The 19,051-nt window shown below is 40.2% G+C and overlaps 1 protein-coding gene across 2 annotated transcripts in view; it reads left to right on the top strand.

Moving 5' to 3' along the window:
- Positions 1–18,381, top strand: part of MEIS1 (Meis homeobox 1) — a 130,831-nt gene extending 112,450 nt beyond the window's left edge. Inside the window, exons 10-13 of one of the 2 annotated variants that reach the window (XM_006201524.4) lie at positions 13,374–13,432; positions 14,541–14,630; positions 14,935–15,030; positions 17,157–18,381. In XM_006201524.4, the coding sequence (XP_006201586.1) occupies positions 13,374–13,432; positions 14,541–14,630; positions 14,935–14,993 (208 nt within the window). In that variant the 3' untranslated portion in view covers positions 14,994–15,030; positions 17,157–18,381. The remainder of the gene's footprint in view (positions 1–13,373; positions 13,433–14,540; positions 14,631–14,934; positions 15,031–17,156) is intronic. The other variant, XM_015237051.3, reaches the window with a different exon arrangement.
- Positions 18,382–19,051: the final 670 nt, after the last annotated feature.

Here is a 19,051-nt window from a genome sequence, read left to right as displayed (position 1 = left end):
CTAGGGACGGGACAACTTCACACACAAAGGTAATTTTATTAAGCAGGTGGGTTAACATTTTCCCTTGAGAATCTTTGAGTGTAACCTACATTTAAGGTAGACCTCCTAATGGATCAATGGAGTAACAGGTGCAAAATTCTTAAAACAAGAAGGAAGAGACAGAGAACTGGAAACAGAACACCTCTCCAGCATGTTTCAAACGGGTTGTTGTCTTCCAAGCCACAGTTAATTGCTAGGCTCTTCACCTTGAGTGTCAGTTCTAATAATATTACCTGTACAGGCACTCACTCTGGGCTTAGATTATAGCAATCAGTAATACTCACTAGATAAAATACTGTCTAGTTGCTCATGAGAAAATATTGAAATCAGTCAAAAAATATTTAGCTTGCATATTGCCGGAGACAGAGCTGGCGAGGCGCCAGGCAGGCAAGGCATTATTAGGAAAAGGTGAGCCCATAGCTTGCAGGGAAAAAAGCTGCGAATTTTGAAACCTTCAGGTATTGTCATGTCAGAGAGTCTTAGGACTTCAACAGAGACGCTGCTTTTGTCTGCAGATTTTTAAAAATTTCCAGCAAACAATCCTCTTTGAAAACGACTCTGCCGTCTGTTCAAGTATACTGTGTTGTAAGTTTCACTCCCCACGTTTACTCAGAAATTTCCCCCCTCTGTGTTCAATCACATCATTAATACTGGGAAAGATGGAAAGTCCTTCTGAAGGGGTAGGTGTTGGCCCACTGCAGTGGATGGAAAAAAAACCCTGCCCCTTCCACCATGGGACCTTGAGGCTAGGTGAGAAGAGAAACAGGAAGGGGTGGGTTGGAGGAAGGTGAATGTGAAAGTCCAAACACTGTTTTGTGTAACTGCTGTTTCTCCTCCAGCCAACATTCAAAGGCAGTTCCTTAGCTTTTCAGGACAAGATAAGAATGTGATGCCTGCCAGCTGAGAGTTGGTACCACCTGAGGAGTGGTTCAGGACCATTTAGGGTTGGGGTTCAGGTGAGGCTCAGAGCTGAGTGACGTAGGTGGGAGACTGAGTCCACCAGGAACCCAGTGTCTCCTTTCAAGGCAGCACAACCAGCGGTGTGGTGGTTGACTTTGCCAGTGGTGTGGAGGTCAGCAGGAGTTGCTGCAAGTCCGAATTAAGCAGATTTATTGTTTTCAGCATCTTGGCACAAGTATTGGGTCAGAGAAGGGGAAAGAACTCCATGGGCGTCACGCAGCCGGCAGAGCAGGACCTGACTCCTGTTTACTTGTGGAGGGCATGGGAAGCGAGGCGCTCAGGGGCACCTCGGTCAAGGGGAGGGAGCCCCGGCATCCACAGGTGGCTGAGGAGCAAATCTCCCTGTAAGCGTCACGACAGCACACAGTTTACACAGGGCGACTAAGGAGAGGGAATATGCAGGGGAAAGAACACGGGGGCCCAGACATGTCATCTGGCATCCCCACTCCTCACCAATTAGATGTGTGTCCTTCGTCAAGTCACTTTATCTCCATGGCAACAGCTTCCTCTGTCTTAAATGGGCAGGTAGGACTGAGGACTCTTCCAGCCTAATATTCTAGGCGGTATATAACCCAGGGAATGATAGCCAATACTTTGTCATAGCCTATAACGAAAAAGAACATGAAAGGGAATATATAGATGTGTGTGTATAACTGGATCACAATGCTGTAGACCAGAAATTAACACAACTTTATAAATCGACTATACTTCAATTAAAACATGGGGGAAAAAAAAACCCCAAAACCCAAAACGAAAACAACAACCCCAAAAAAAGTGAACCAAAGAGAAGCAAGGTGAATGTTCTGAAACTGATTTTGATCCTGGTTTCACATTAGGAGTGGCAAAGAATAAATAAATAAAGAAAGAAAAGAAAGAAAGAAAACAAGTCCTTTGATAAAGAGGCAAACAGGACAATTCATTAAAAAGCTGTTACTTTTCTTCGTCTTAAATAAGCACATCAAGCACTGTAAAATAAAAACTAGATGGAATTAAACATTATCGCAAGACATGAAAAACATGTGTGCTGTCACTTTCGGATTCATAATAAAGATAAATCAGTTGTTTTTAGCAGTGCGCTACGCGTCTGTGAAGGGCATGACAGATAATAGGCTTGGAATTTCTGAAGTTATGGTAGAGCAAAATTTGTTTTTCCCTCAGGCGTTCAATCTTTTTCTCTAGTAATTTTGTACATGACAAACTTTTTAGTGGGTGCATTAATAATCTATAAGTAATGGGTTGTCAGGTGTCAGTTAGATAAGATTAAAAGACTGTTTAAGCATTATCCATTTGCTTCTTTGCAGGAGTTTTATAGGTCAGGAGAAATAACTTTTTGAATTGTGGTTGTTTGCACATGCTGGGTTTTTTTTTTTTTTTCCATCTCTCTCTCTCTCTCCCTCTCATTTGGCTCTGCTCCAGGTTTACCTGGAAGATTCGTATTACATTACATAAATCCTGCATGTAGAAGCAGATTCGAAACTCACACCATGTGAATCAAGGGGACGAATGTCCCAGCTGTCTTCTGTAAGCTGATTTTAGTTTGGAAAATGTTACCCTTTTTCTTCTCAAAGCAAACTTTGTGCGGGGAGCCAGTTCAGCAGAGAGGGACCCTGAAGCTCGAGACTTGAGGAGTTTCCTAGCAAGTCAGGTTTAGGTCTATTCTTGTCAAATCTGTCTTAAGTGTGTTTACATAGAGTTTGCCTTTCTGGTATTTTCTGCTTGCACAGACCTGATCTCCACCTATTTTGTGTCAACAGTTGCTGGGGCTGGTGTTGGACGATTAGCCGCGGAGCACTGGGGCGCGGAGCGGTGCTCCCGGAGACCCCTCTCCCCTCTCCCTTACATCATCCTCTTGCTTCAGGCTGCACCTACAGAAAATAAACAGCATTTCTGAGTGGTGAAAAAAATCAGCCTGAAATAGTAAATTAAAAACTGGGGCAAATGTTGCCTCCTTGTTGAATAAAACAGTTTTCTCGGAAATGGAGAGGAGCCAAGGGTGTGGGGGAAGGAAGTCTTTCTGGGGGCAAACACCGTCTTGGATCTGCTCTTTGTGGCTCCAACATGTAAATGCCTGGAGCTCTGTGTAGACGCTTCAGGTTTGGCTGCTTTTTTTTTTTTTTAATTTTTAAAGGGAAAGAGAACATTAAAAAAATAGTAATAGCAATACCAACCAAAAAACCCACTCCTTCAACATGGATGCTTGTAACTGGCAAATACAGGGCTCTCCCAATCAAAGCCCTTGACATTTTCCTCATTTTATTTCTATTCTCATGAAGCATTTAAACCTGACCCATGAATATGGGAAATAATTAACTCTATTGGGCTCTTGACACCTGAACAATCACAAATAAACAAACAAACAAAAAAACCCTTAATCTGTTCCCATCCTTGAAAGCTCCTTTCTTCTTTCCACCCTCTTAACAAATGTGGCTAAAGGCCTAATGCTTCACAAGATTAGATCCCATCACTGAAGAAGGGAAAAAGCACTTCCTTTCTCAAATACATTAACTCCTTCAGGCCCGTGGGAATTACTGGTCTCGGATTCTTAAGTGTTCCTTAGCTCAAACACATATTTCCTGTCGTGGGAGACATCTGCCTTAATATTGATTAGGTCCTGAGTTTTGAAGACTAGTATATTGCCTGGGGGGTGGAATGAAATGCGCCATGATTTAAAAAAAGATATATTTAAGTTTCCAGTGTGTTCTACTCTGGGATGCTGATTTGAATGTAAGCGGCAGTTTTGAGGGCTGTTGTTTAGTTGAAGGGTTTTGTTGGCCTGGATCACTAGAACACTAGAACATGGGTGACTTCATTTGATCCCCAGTTTGGGTCAGAGTTCATATGGACTTGGAAAGGGCAGGAAGTAGGAGATGTTGAAAAGCTAACGGAAAGAAGTGTATGTGTCCAGAGATGTCCGGTTTCAGCCCCCATGGCTGGTCACCTGGCAGGACTGTTTACAGAAAGGAAAGTGCAACAGTTTATGGCAGGGATTCCCAACTTGGGGACTGAGACGGGGCGGAGAGGGAGTGGCGGGCCAGAAAAGGCACATCGAAATCATCCTGAGCGAATGTAGCATAAAAAAGCATATTGAGAATTAACTTTCAATTTTAGTCCTTCTATTTCTTCTGAAATAGCAAATGACAAAGGCGTAGGAGATTCTGAAGTTTATTGAAAGGGAGCAGGGATGAAAATTTTAGAAACACATCTATGGAACGACAGAGTCCAAGTTCTGGAGAGGATTTTATGCGCCATTTGACAGATGAGGCCCTGGGCCTTATAATGTTAACCCTGCTAATTAGAGGCAAGGACGGGGCTGATTCCTGGTCCAATGCTTCTGGAATTCCACCATTATGTATTTACTTTTAACAGCTTTATTGAAATATAATTCACATACCATGCAATTCACCCATTTAAAGTGTACAGTTCAGGGGTTTTAAGTCTATTCACAGCTACATGCCAACCATCCCCACAGTCAATTTTAGAACATTTTCACCACCTCATAAAGAAACCTGGTACCCCTCCCCTGTCTTCCAACCCTGACGCTGCCACTAGTCAGTCTGCTTTCTGTTTCTGTGGACTTGCCTATTCTGGACGGCTCACATAAAAGTGATCAGATAATCTGTGTTCTTTCATGATGGGCTTCCTTCACTTGGCACTGTGTTTTCAAGTTTCATTCACGTTGTAGTGTGTGTCATACTTCATTCCTCTTTATTGGTTGAATAATGTTCCGTTGTCTGGATATACCACATTTCCTTTATTGATTCATCCATTGGTGGACATTTGGGTTGTTTCCATCTTTTGCTGCTGTAAGAATTTCTGTATAAGTTTTTGCACCGTTCAGTATTTTTGAGAATCATAACAGCAGTAGCCTCAGCAAACCTCTCTTAGCTTTTACAATTTGCAAAGCACTTTTCCTGAAACGTTAACTCACGGAGGATCGTCACAGTCCCAGCACGTAAATCCCGCTGTGATCTCAGAGTGAGAGAGCGAGCGGCAGTTTCCCTGCTCACTTCTCCTCCCCCTCCCACTGGACCCTGCTCTGACTCTCCCTGCCCTTGGCCAGTGTGTGGACTGTGATAATTATGAGCGACGATGTTCAAAGAAACAACTCAGAAGTGAAACGTACATTCTCCAGACTTTCCCCACTGCGACTTAAGATGACCATAAGCATTTTTCAAAGATTTGACAAGTTCCAAGAGGAGGCCATTTTGTTGGTTTTATTGTCCTCATCTGAAAGCTTTTGTCATACACCTCAATTTGCCTTTGGGAGGTGTTGCCTTTTAGTCTGAGTGGTTCCATTTGTATTTAAGGGCCGACAGGTTACCTATGGATATACGTTGCGTAGTGCTTGGGTTTCAAGCTTTACTAATTGAAACGGAAGTTACAGTGAACATTCTGAGGAATAGACACAGGCCTCCATTCAGGTCCAGCCTAATCAGGTTAAAAAAAGAAGTGAAGCTAAACTTTGAGATCTCTTCCCTTGGCACGGGTGGGGACACCAGGCCTAGGAAGTTTTTGGTTAGTGAGGGCTTAGGGAGCTGAGAGGACTAAAGGAGAGATGCTAGAGAAAGGAAAGGACTGGGAGATACTCCAAGATGGTGCGGGATTCTAGGACACCAAATGCATGTCGGGGCTGGTCACCATCCTAACACAAAAAGGTTTCAATTGCAGTCACTCAGGGGAAGTTCTATTTGAGAGGAAAGTATATATTTCGTCAATAAGATGGCCCCTACACGTACCAATTGGGTTGGACCTTCGTGGTTTATGCCTGCTGTCCAACAAAATTCTCATTATTTTTTTATTGAAGTATAGTTGATTTACAATGTTGTGTTGGTTTCTGGCATACAGCATAGTGACTCAGTTATATATATATATATGTATATATATATATATATATATAATATATATACTTTTTCATATTCTTTTTCATTCTAGGTTATTCAGCATAATTATTAAGAATGTCCCTTTACTCTCAAAAATGTCCCAGTCTAGAAGATAAATTATCTGGTTATCCCTCTTATAATGGAGATGGGCTGAAAATTAAGATTTGTTTTAAATAACTATGTATTTATTCTGTAATATTTAAGGGATGTTTAATTAGATGTGATTTGATTGACTTTTGTGAATATGGGAAAATTAGAATTTATATGGAAAATTGTTTAGCATAAATCAGAGACACATGTATTCGTTGAAGATTTTATTATGCACAATTTAGCTTTTCATTAGTCAAGGAGGTTTTGCTGTATTATCCTGGATCATTCTATTGCTTATACATTGTGCTAGTAATCACTGTAATTTCATACACTTTAAGTAAACCACTTTTTTTTTTAATATTTGTAAGGTTATACAAAGTCAAATTTGGCAAACTGTCGGTCACACTTAAGTAAATATGTTATAAATGCCATTTTGTTATCTGTGCCTTACCTGGATGCTTGTCAGTGGTACTTAAGTTATGTGTGACTACTGGGTATTTCTCACGCTAGGTCTAGTGATGTATCTCCACGATCATTCCACTGGGTCCGGAGCCTAGGGTTTTAGTGATCCAGAAGGTAACAAGCATAATAGAGCAACACAGAGACCCCCTCCACCACGAAGGGAGTCCCCCTTGCTTTGAATTCAGATGAAAGGATTTCACAAGCTGAGCTTTTTTCTTTTTTTAGAGCAAAAAAAAAAATCATTTTACAATTTGCTTTCAAGGAAAACTTTCTGTAATATATAACCAAGCGATGAAGTATTTGCCAAGTTATTTTAACATTAGGAAGTCCAAAATAATACTTGGGTTTTGTTTTTACTTGGCATTATAATTTTCAAGTAATTAGTGATTTTTTCTTTTCACCAGCTGCTTCGATTTTGTATGTAATTAACTTCCTCCATTGGTTTAGCTTCAGTGTTTTCTAGAGTAGTTTGGCAAATACACCTATCACTTCTAGAGAAGGGGGACTGTCTGGGACCTCTGGTTGTTGGGATTTTTGTGATCTGAGCAAATTCCAACGTTACATTTCTAGAGCGGATGGAGGGCAGAGCACGTGCTCCTTTCTCCCCTTGGGTTCAGGCACCTCCCCCGCCCTCAGACACACAGATGATGTATTGCAGTCCTGGAACTGCTGGATCCTGGAGGAGGCTGAGAAACGAGAAGAAAGTGCCAAAAACATGATTTCATAAGGTTTGACTGGAGATTGAGTCAACTTTCTTGAGCGTCTTAAAATCATGTTTCATGAAATTTCACTTCACAAAGGGAGTGTAGAAGGCTTGAACCCCGAAGACTGCCAGTTACGGATCATTAAATCCAATAAGTGAATGTAAATCTAAAATGAAGAATTCCAACCCAAGATTTGGAAGTTGATTTCTTGTTAAAAAGAATAGAGAGTTATGTGGGAGATAGCTAGAACTCATTCCCTGAGGAGTTTGTTTATAAGACAGGCCTTAAAGTTACTAGGAAATGCTGACTTAAAAAAAAAAAAAGTAGTATATAGAGTTTTATTTAAATGACTGCGATAAAGTTGAGAGAAACGCTTCAGCAAGAAAACTCATGAAAAAAGAAAGAACTGAATTCTGGAATTCAGCAACTGCTTTCCAATGTGGAAAAAAATGTTTTTGTTTATATGTTTTATTTTATTATTTTATTTTTTCTTATTGAAGTATCGGTTTACAATGTTGTGTTAATTTCTAGTGTACAGCGTGGTAACTCAGTTATACATACGTATACTGCATGCAGAAATCAGTACTTAAGAATGCATGATATTAATTTTGATTATTAAGGATGTGTGTAAGCATCAAGTATACCTGAAGAGTAATCAGGATGACTGTAATTAATACTTTCTTTAATGGACAGCATAGGTAGAGAAGGCATTTTCTACTTAACATATCCTGTCATTTAATGAAATCTTTTTCTGATAGTTGATAATTTTAGCTTCTTGGGCAAAGGAGGGTGTTGCAAAATGGCATTTCTCCTTAGGTGCCATACTTCAGTGGGCGCCTACCTTCCTGCTATTTACTTACACCTAGTTGACAAGAAGCACCATGAGGATGACTGAGGGTCACGTCATTGTTTAGAAACAACAGCATTTTGATTTTATGTGGTTTCCTGAGTTGGTTGTGGCGTGTTACAGTCACCAGATATGGGCTCCCCTAAATCATCAGTGAGTAAGTCGTGTGGTCAACACGGAGAAATAGAATAAAGGTGAGAAATCCATTCCTGAAAGTCAGCACATAATTTCTCCTTACTTTTGTCAGGATGATGGAGAACCACGCAAGGAGGACTGAGGGTGGAAGAGGATGGGGAGAGGGCAAAGCCTTGTGGGAAAGTCACCCTTGGAACTGAACAAATATACCTGGTGTTTGGTCCTAACGGGTGCCGATGAGGGTCTCTCCACCCCTCCTGATTCTTACAAAGAGGAAACGAAATTTAACAAGCCAGTTTTGTGGGAAGGAACCAGGGCAAGAAGGGGAGGATAAACTAAAGGACAAAGGTCAGCTTTAGAAAGCTGTTCTACCAGCTCTTGTTCAGAAAACTATTCAGATACCCAAAGACTGAGGAAGAAAGAGATAGATGGAATTAGCAGAATGAAAAAAAAAGGGTGGGGGAGTGGTGAATGATAAATAAACATCTAGGGACAAAGAAAAAAAGAATAAAGCAAAAACTTCCTGTATTTCTTTTTAGCATAACTGAGGATTCATGCCCCATTCTCCTTGCCTGATTCCTTTTGAAAAACGCAAATAATAAAATTCAGCTTTTAGGTGATTCCATGTCTCAGATATTTGAAGATTTTGCTCCCCTTTTCACCTCCCACCCCCCCTCACTAGGACCTGAATCCCAAACAAATAGCTAGGTAAAAAGAAATACATCTCTGTTTATTTTGACATGGAAAGAAGCTATAAAGCCAATCCATTATCTTCCTTTCCTTTGTAAAACTTGTTTTGAGAAAGGAGACAGTTTGGTCGCAGGAAGAAATTCTAATCCATGATTCTACGAAAAAAGGAAATTTAAGAATTCTTTCTCTAATTCAGTTTCCTACCAACCATAGGGTGTCTAGTCCTTAAAACATACTTCATAAAAGAAGATTTGTGTTTTCAAAGCAAAATGGGATTTTTAAAAACATATACCTTGGTGTTTGGAATGAAATCTGGAAATGCAAGCAGGATATTTCTCAACCTTAAAGGATACTTCTAACTAAAAGGATTATCTTGCAAAATGCCCAATCCATGGCAAATCTGAGCTATATTCCACCAAACCAAGCTGTGAAGCTCTTTTAATGAGTAAGAAACACTGTCCCATTGTCATGTTTTCCTGACGTGATACATCCGAGTTTGAAAAGGCTGTAATGTTTGGACATCAGTTGCAAAATCGTAAAAAGTTTTTTCTTAACATCTTTAAACTAACAAGCTTTTTTGAAAAGGCCTTATCAATATGGAAAATTCCAAAGATTGTGTATATTTCACGGACATATTTCATCGTAAACTATTTCGTGGTTGTTGGAGAATGTATTTTTTATTGTACATTCAAATTGGAATTTGGTCATTGTTTTTCTTTTTTTTTTCTCTTCAAGATACTGTTTCTTCTTATGTTCAAGCTCTAATGTATATTTATGTGCTCATACATAGCACACACATGAAGTTTAAAATAAGTATTTTACTGATGCTTCTTGAAATGACAGTGTTTTAAGAAGGAAATACGTTCATATAAGTGTACATAAAATCTAAAAGTCTTTTTTTGGTTCAATGTTTAGAAAATTCTCGATAATTTAGAGTCTTCCACAATGGAAAGTAAAGCATTCTGTCACAAAAGCTGGGAGGATGAGATACAAGGTCAAAGGGCATTTTAGAAACAAACAGCTGGACCAGTTTATTTAAACAGATACAGGGATGGGGGAACTGACCTCCATTTGACTTACAGTGGGAGGAGCAAGAATGTCATTTTATTACTTTGCCCAGAAGGAAAATGTTTTCCTATCTGAATTCACCCCCAGCCATCTAAACACATGGCCTTACTGTATGTAGCTAATTCCAAAGCGGGTGCATACGAGATACTACGGGATAATGATAAAATACACTAAAGAGAATCAAATGTTGAGATGGTTTCAAGATCCGGAAGATGATGTTGTTTTTAAAAATAAAATATTTTTGCTACTTACTCGGTTATTTTCACATAAAGATGTCCACCATGACCCCAGGTAATAATTTAAGTGTTTCAAATAAGTATAGGAATTATAATTCAGTAACACTCTTTTAAGAATTTACTATGTCCTGTAGGTGTTGATAATGTCCATTATATTGAAACAAATACTGGTTTTAATTAAAGTTTGCAAAAGTGAGAAGTTCCAGGTACACCTACTAATGTTAATGGTGGTCAAGCAGTTTGAACAAACTGATTAGGTGTTCTTAGGTTTACAATGTTTTTAAAGTTTGATTTAATGAAAGGATTCCTACCGTTGTATCTACATATCCTGTAGGTGGCCTACATCTGTGTTGTCAGTAACAACAAATGGTTATTTCCACCCAAAGACAACAGACAGTACCTCAGCCCTGTGGGCCCTTAACTAAGAGGCTGCGGTGAGGTGTTTGCCCTCTACCCGGAGACCTGGAATAACTACATTCAGTGTTGTCCATCGCAGACTTTCACAGGCACAGGGACAAACCTCAGCCTTTCGAGCAGAGAGTGGTCCAAGGACTGAGTCGTCTCAAAACCCCAGAAGGAACTTGTTAAGAATCACGGATGTTTAACCTGGGGAGAAGAGGGCAAAGCCTATGGGGTGTGGTGGCTGTAGTTAAAATATTTGGAAGACTGTCCTGAAGATGTGAGATTAGAGTTGTTTAAAAATGACCCCAAGGAGTTGTCCTGGTAGGTAAGGCAGAACCTTCTAACAATTACCTTGTCCGTGGATAGAGTGGCCTTTCTGGTTGGGTGGCGAGTGCTGAATTAGAAACAGTCCGGCTGAAGCCATCCATCTACCTGGTGGGGATATCAGAGAGGAGCGTCATGTCAAGGACCAAGCTAGGTAATGTTTATAGCCCTTTTCATACTGAGGTGGAATCTTTCTATGGGTGTGATAGTCATGGATTCAAACCTGAGTTGGCTATCATGAACTGGTCTTTGGAAATCAGAAAATACGAGCGTGAAGGAGGCAAGCTTTGGAACAGAGATAACTCAAGTTTTAACTCAAGTAACTGAACCCCCTTTTGTGTAGCCTTCTTTCTGTCTTTCTGTACAAGCAGTTAGAGTCATCAAAACCCCTCATCTACAAAATCTTGTCACGCTTCTTCCTGGACTCAACAGTAGAGTTGTTGCCAGTGGTGACTGGCTCAAAACCAGCTCATTTTTAGATATCTGTTTAATCTGGAATATTCTAGATGGGTGGTACAGTAGTGGCCATGCTCTGGTCAGGACCTTAGGGGAAGAGGTGCCTGCTACCGTTTGCCAGCTGTGTGTCAATCAGCAAATTATTAACATCTCTTGGGTAGCATGTGACCTCAAATAAGTCATTCATTTCTCAGAGCTTTCGTTTCTCATCTGTTAAAAAAGCACTCTTCCTATTCTTAGATAAATAGTATAAATCACATCTGTAAAATATTATGCTTTTAAAAGGACTTTTAAAAAGTTGTCAGAGTTCTTTCCCTCTAAGAGAATGCAGATTTCTATGAATAGTACCAGAAAGAGCTACTTTCGCTCTCTTCGCTATATTAGTTACTATGAAAATTACTTTTGGTATCTGCAGAATATTAATATTAAATAATTTTCTAATTGGTCATGCAGGGAAGGCAGCTAATGAAAAAGCAGATTTTTTTTTCATTTTAATTGGTCATTTCACATGGTGTTTGTGCTACACCTGTGCTTATAATGAGAATGGAGAATTAATCTAACCTTCTGCTCACATGATTCCAATTTTCATGGTTTATACAAGATAATGATAACCTGATTTGCAACACAATTTGTTGTCGGTCTGTGTTTTAAATATTTTTATTAGCAGTTCAGGGACTTCACATCCAAGAACTGATATAATACACATTGGCAGTAAGAGTTAGCATCAACCAGTGTCCTTTTAGTGAGATTCCAGTTTCGTTAGTTATTTTAATTACTTCTCAGATTATGAAAGAACGTGAGGATATAGGATGTTGAACATCTTAAAATATCATGAAGGATGCATTTTTGGTTTTAAAACCTATCCCTGTCTGTTTAATGTTTTGTTTTTTAGGAACTGTTTTCCTTCCTGAAGTGGGCAGACTCATGAACTAGAATTCATAGTGGACTGTTGCCCCTTTAATTGTTAACAGTGCAGTGTGAAACTTTTCATTGTATTTTTTCATGTGCTATTCAGGTTCCATATATTCAAATCTGAATTGAGAACTAAAAGCAGTTTGCTATTTCGGAGTCTGATATGCCCTGTTCATTTTTCTGCATTTGAGACGTAATTCTCAGTATTATGGGATACAAACAGATCTTAAGAGTTAGAAATTTCATGAGCATGGCTCTGGAGAGCTTGTACGAACCACTTTTTAAAATTTTCCATGGCTAGGCACCTTTTTAGGGGGCTACAAAAATGGGAAAAAAAATCTTGTTAAGACACGTAAGTGACGTAGTGTCTTAAGATGTTTATAATACATGTTCAGGGCTAGCTGGAGAAAGCAAGATTATAAGTTCAATTACTGTATAGCCATGACCTTGCCTTGACCTCAGACTCCGCATAAAGAGCATGCGCGCACGCGCGCGCGCGCACACACACACACACACACACACACACACACGCACACACACACACATGCACACAAAGCCACCCCAAGAAATCTCTCCAAGGAATGCATTTCTCTGAAGTCCCCAGCAGTGTGAGTTAGTGGTGATAAACTCCAGACATTTTTTTCACTTGATGGTGCGCCGCCCTCCTGGTTCATTATCTTAATAGTGGGCATTAAAATAGAATCAGGTTTGCAAGAGGTAGGGAAGGTTTTGATAAAAATTGTCAAAAAGAAGTCAGAGAACAGAAGACTGAAATGTCGCTCAGGGGAGGTAACAGATGCCCTTAAGATCGTCTCTCTGTCCACCGAATTCCACCCCCCTCCCCCCTTTTGCAATGGAAAGGAATGGTAGCTAGTATTGTTTCCTGAAAACTCTGCTAATTCCCCTATGAAAAGATGAAATGGAAGTGTCCAACTGTGGTAAAACGGGCAAACATAAATCAACTCAGAAACCCGGAGCCTGTGTACTCAGAGGTCACTGGGGGTTACAGGTTTTGCAGCTTGCGAAGCTGCACAAAGCAATGGAGAGAACCATTGTGCCAAGACCTAGCTTTTCTCTCACCTGATCCATCTTATCCTCTTCCTCCCCCTCCCCCCAACTTTTTTTTTTTGTTAAGGAATAATGATTTGCTCTACTTTCTCGGTTACAGGTTTATTAATGCCCGGAGAAGAATAGTGCAACCCATGATAGACCAGTCCAACCGAGCAGGCAAGTCCCCCATAGTGACTGTATTCAAGTCACGCAAGCGAAAACCATCCTCAAGCCATTCACCGGGAGGTCCCATACCTGGTAAATAAACTGGGAGTGAGAGCTAGGCGCGCCTGGCAATTAAAATCAAACCAGTTTTGTTTCATAACCACACTAATCAATTTAACATCGTTATAAAATGTTTGGAGACGGTGGGGGGGAATAAAAGCCAACAGAGAAAAGTAACTCTTAAATCATATGCTCGGTTATAATATCCTTTGTACACATTCAATATATTAATGTTATTTTTTTTTTCTGAGTTTGCCTTCCCAGCTCTTTCTGCTCCTATGACCACTCCCTGGTGCATGGCTTGGTGTGGAATTGCTGTAAACTTTATTACCTGTCAAAAGGGCAAAGGGGTCAGGATCGCTTGTGGGACTCAGTAAAGTTCAAAGACATTCAATGAGGTAGAGCTTTTGTGTGCTTTAATAACCCAAGGCAGCTTACTTCTGAAGCAGCTTTTCATGTACAGTTAAAACATGGGATTCAGGTAGTGGTATAAATACACGGTTCTGATTTCTCAGGCCTTCTCTTGTTAATATCCATCTTCTAGTGTTCAACTTAAAAAAAAAATAACAGCTTTTTCTGTTTTTTTAATCGTGAGCTTCAAATGGCAACCCTTCTACGGGGTCTTGACTTGCAGATCTAAAAAATCCAAGACACGCCTTTCTAGGATTTGTTTTTGTGTTGTAATGTACCAGTAAGATCACCAACGGTATTTACTAGGGGTGATGTGGGTCTGAGATGCCCTCTTACTTGCAGAGAGCACTCTGAAAAACCGTGTTCAGCAGCATGAGTCAGTACACACTGAGTCATATTCTTGTAATTTTTTCAATACCCTTTATGTGGTCACCAGACAAAAAGCCAAACACGAAGTTTCTGTATCTTAGCTGTTCTTTGAGCACAGTGCTTTAAAACTCAGTCACAGAAGATCCGAAAGAAATGTAACTTTGAATGTGTTTAAACGATACCTGCCTGGTATGGTCTGTCTCGTCTCTTTCTATATCTCTGGCTATTTCTTTCTCTCCCGAAGATTGTTATTAAGAAGGTGTGTTCTGCCCTTTTGTAGTAAGTCAAGGAACCCCTTATAACCCCGACGGACAGCCAATGGGAGGTTTTGTAATGGATGGTCAGCAACACATGGGGATCAGAGCGCCAGGTAAGACTCTGTTTTTGTGGTTGCTCCTCATTTTTAAACTCCAAGAGTGTCACCCCTCATCGGCACAGGTCAATTCACCTCATCCTTTGCTGTTATCTCAAGCCGCCTGCCTTGCCTGCCATCTGTGCATCTAAGATACTGCAGAGGGGATGCTAGGATCTTGACGCGCTGAAGATCTCACTGTTTCTTGACCCTCTGGAACCTGGTTTTTTTTTTTTTGGTTTTTTTTTTAAGGGTCTTTTGGCACTATCTGTTGACTTTGCTCATTTTCTGGCCTCTTCTTGGATTTTTATCTCCCTTCTAGGACCTATGAGTGGAATGGGCATGAATATGGGCATGGAGGGGCAGTGGCACTACATGTAACCTTCATCTAGTTAACCAATCGCAAAGCCAGGGGGAAGTAAGTACAAATGGGGTCTTTGTTTTCACTTTGTCCTAGGAATATTTTTCCTCTTGCATTTTCTTATGTTCTCCTTGCCCATAGCTTCATGCTTGTTCATTCCTTTCCATTAAACTCCTGGTTTCTTGCTTCCTTCATTTTCTCCTTGGTTGTGATCAGGCTTTTAAGCTTACGAATACTGTGTATGATGTACATTTATCCTGTGTGTTGCTATTATACAGTACTGACCACATGACAAAACAAGAAACAGTCAGGAGGTGGGGGAGTGGGTTGTCATGGCAACAGACTGATTTGCAAAATGTAAGCAGTCTGCAGCAGTGCAAGGAGAGGAAAGAGCATGTCCCCAAAGTGTCATAAATCTGTCTAACCGCAGTTGATGCATGAGTTACATTTCTACACTAACCTGCAAGACACCGCAAAGCCCAACAGAGACTTCTTTTAGGTAAAATCAACACTAGCTTTACTTAGGGTAAGTAAAGGCATATTTTGAGCTGCGGGCAACTAAACTTTGATTTTTTTTTTCTTAGTTTATTCCTTTGTCTGTCCATCATAATGGGATTACGTGTGGCAATGGAAAAAAAGGAGAATACAAAATAGAGGTGTGCACAGCGGGCTGCAGGGCTTAGCCCGGGCTAATTGACTATATCCAAATTAAGTATGCCATCACTTGCAGTGTGACAAATGGATTTGACTTATTCAGTATACAAAAATAGAGATCATTAATGCAATCTTCAGTGGCAGGCCTAGTGAAGTGGGCCCAGGAAAACTGTCCCAGATTCCAGCTCTTGCATTTGCTCCCCTAAAAAGACACTCCAGCAATTCATGTTCAAACAAGTAAAACTGTTTTGAACACCAAAGCTCTCGTTCACTTCCTAAATTACCCCTAAGAGCCTTGCTCTTGCTTTGTTTCTGAAATTAAAAGCAGTGATGTTGGAGTCTTGGTCGTGTCTCTGATTATATTAACACACTATTTAGAATCACTGCTGAAGCCAAGGGTAATTCAGGCTGATCTTCTTCTCTGGGTGGGAGTCAAATATAAGTTTAACAATTAGCTCTTGCAAACATTCCACGGAGCTCGGAATGCCACAGTCTTATTACCTCATCGTGGAATTCTGTAGCTTAGTTAATTTAAATATTGTTTCTTAGTTTCTGGGTCAATTAAATTTAAATGATGTATTTTATGCTTCGTGACCAATTAAATTAATAGGTTATTACAAAAAATATTATCATCTTTTTTGATTAAAGAGCTGTGGGTACAGTATATTTTATAAGCAATTTTCATTAGTTCAAAAATGTTCCTTTAGGCTAGATTAAGCAGCCATTCATTGCTAGAGCCTGGAGACCTGATTCGAAGGTGTTCATCGTATTCACGGCGCACTATTACTTAGAACTAAAGCCAATTGAACCTACTTAGCAATAGCGTTATGCCTCTCACCCCTGATGATTACAGAGCTATGGCTCTCAGAAACAATACACCTGTCAGTTTCCATCAACGAGAGCAATCCATGCAGAAGACAAGAGGCCCCTCAAAGCAGGAGGGGTATTGTTTTAGGTCCAATTTTTCTTATTGTTCTCAAAATCATTGTAAGGTGGACAGGGTTTTGTGAAGGCTTTCTTTCCCCAGCTGTAAGAAACCATGAGGGAGGAATTCACTGATAACTGTGATTGTCTGGGAGTGGTGGTTTGGAGGGGGGGGGCGCGTGGGGGAGGTGGCGCTTTTGTTTTGTTTTGCTTTTAAAAGTAACAGGTTTTGCTAAGTCATCCTAATTCGGTTTCACGAGAAATGTTTCGTGTAGCCTTGTACTCTCGATAGAGGATGTTTAAGGGGACCAAAGGGCTGTTTGAGACCAGACCTCAAATAACAGTTTTATTTTTTTTTTAATAAGTAAGACCTCAGTAGGCGGCCCCGATAACGGTGACAAGGAAAGGAAAATAGTCTCACCATGTGAGTGTCCGGCACATTTCTCATTTTATTTTCTTCTATGTGACTCGAAAGAACACTTGACAGAGCCATGCTCCCTTACTCCCCATGCTCCCTGGCTTTCCTAGGATTGCCACAGCCAGAGCCACACTGTTGCTTTTTCATAATATTTTCTTTTTTGTTTCTTTCTTTTGAATTTCTACAGGGCTGCAAAGTATGCCAGGGGAGTATGTAGCCCGGGGTGGTCCAATGGGTGTGAGTATGGGACAGCCAAGTTATACCCAACCCCAGATGCCCCCCCATCCTGCTCAGCTGCGTCATGGGCCCCCCATGCACACGTACATTCCTGGACACCCTCACCACCCAACAGTGATGATGCATGGAGGACCGCCCCACCCTGGAATGCCAATGTCAGCATCAAGCCCCACGGTTCTTAATACAGGAGACCCAACAATGAGTGGACAAGTCATGGACATTCATGCTCAGTAGCTTAAGGGAATATGCATTGTCTGCAATGGTGACTGATTTCAAATCATGTTTTTTCGGCAATGACTGTGGAGTTCCATTCTTGGCATCTACTTTGGACCAAGGAGCATCCCTAATTCTTCCTAGGGACTCTTAAAAAGCAGGAAATACCAACTGAAGTCAATCTGGGGGACATGCTAAATAACTATATAAGACATTAAGAGAACAAAGAGTGAACTATTGTAAATGCTATTATACTGTTATCCATATTACGTTGTTTCTTATAGATTTTTTAAGAAAAATGTGAAATTTTTCCACACTATGTGTGTTGTTTCCATAGCTCTTCACTTCCTCCAGAAGCCTCCTTACATTAAAAAGCCTTACAGTTATCCTGCAAGGGACAGGAAGGTCTGGTTTGCAGGATTTTTAGAGCATTAAAATAATTATCAGGCAGAAGAATCTTTCTTCTCGCCTAGGATTTCAGCCATGCGCGGTCTCTCTCTCTCTCTTTCTCTCTCTCTCTCTCTTTTCCTCTCTCTCTCCCTCTCTCTCTAGCCTGGGGCTTGAATTTGCATGTCTAATTCATTTACTCACCATATTTGAATTGGCCTGAACAGATGTAAATCGGGAAGGATGGGAAAAACTGCAGTCATGAACAATGATTAATCAGCTGTCGCAGGCAGTGTCTTAAGGAGACTGGTAGGAGGAGGCATGGAAACCAAAAGGCCGTGTGTTTAGAAGCCTAATTGTCACATCAAGCGTCATTGTCCCCATGCAACAACCACCACCTTATACATCACTTCCTGTTTTATGCAGCTCAAAAACATAGACTGAAGATTTATTTTTAATATGTTGACTTTATTTCTGAGCAAAGCATCGGTCATGTGTGTATTTTTCCATAGTCCCACCTTGGAGCATTTATGTAGACATTGTAAATAAATTTTGTGCAAAAAGGACTGGAAAAATGAACTGTATTATTGCAATTTTTTTTTTGTAAAAGTAGCAGTTTGGTATGAGTTGGCATGCATACAAGATTTACTAAGTGGGATAAGCTAATTATACTTTTTGTTGTGGATAAACAAATGCTTGTGGATAGCCTTTTTCTATCAAGAAACCAAGGAGCTAATTATTAATAACAATCATTGCACACTGAGTCTTAGCGTTTCTGACGGAAACAGTTTGGATTGTATAATAACGCCAAGCCCAGTTGTAGTCGTTTGAGTGCAGTAATGAAATCTGAATCTAAAATAAAAACAAGATTATTTTTGTCATGCTGACTCCACTGCTTGCAAAATTTGTTTACTGCCACCCCCCAAAATTTTTTTTAATGATTAATGCAGTAAATAGAAATAATTCATTTTAGCTCCCTAAGACATACATACATGTATTTGGAAATTTTAGCCACAAAGTAAATTATTTAATAATAGTCACTGATTTCTTTAAGCTGACTTAAACTCCTAATATCTGCAAATTTAAGGCCTAAGGGTACTAAACTGTAGACTCTGATTACATCCAGCCGAATTACTCATCTAGTATCAGATCAGTGAAATTATTCTTGCACATAATGGCAAACCTAAGGCCTGAGTTAAGTCTTTTACCAAGGATGTTACCTAGGAAGAGCTGTATATGTTTATT

This window comes from Vicugna pacos, chromosome 15 (assembly GCF_048564905.1).
Source record: "Vicugna pacos chromosome 15, VicPac4, whole genome shotgun sequence".
Classification (NCBI taxonomy): Eukaryota; Metazoa; Chordata; class Mammalia; order Artiodactyla; family Camelidae; genus Vicugna; species Vicugna pacos.
The sequence above is the reverse complement of the archived record's forward strand: the minus strand, read 5'-3'. Positions and strand labels throughout refer to the sequence as shown.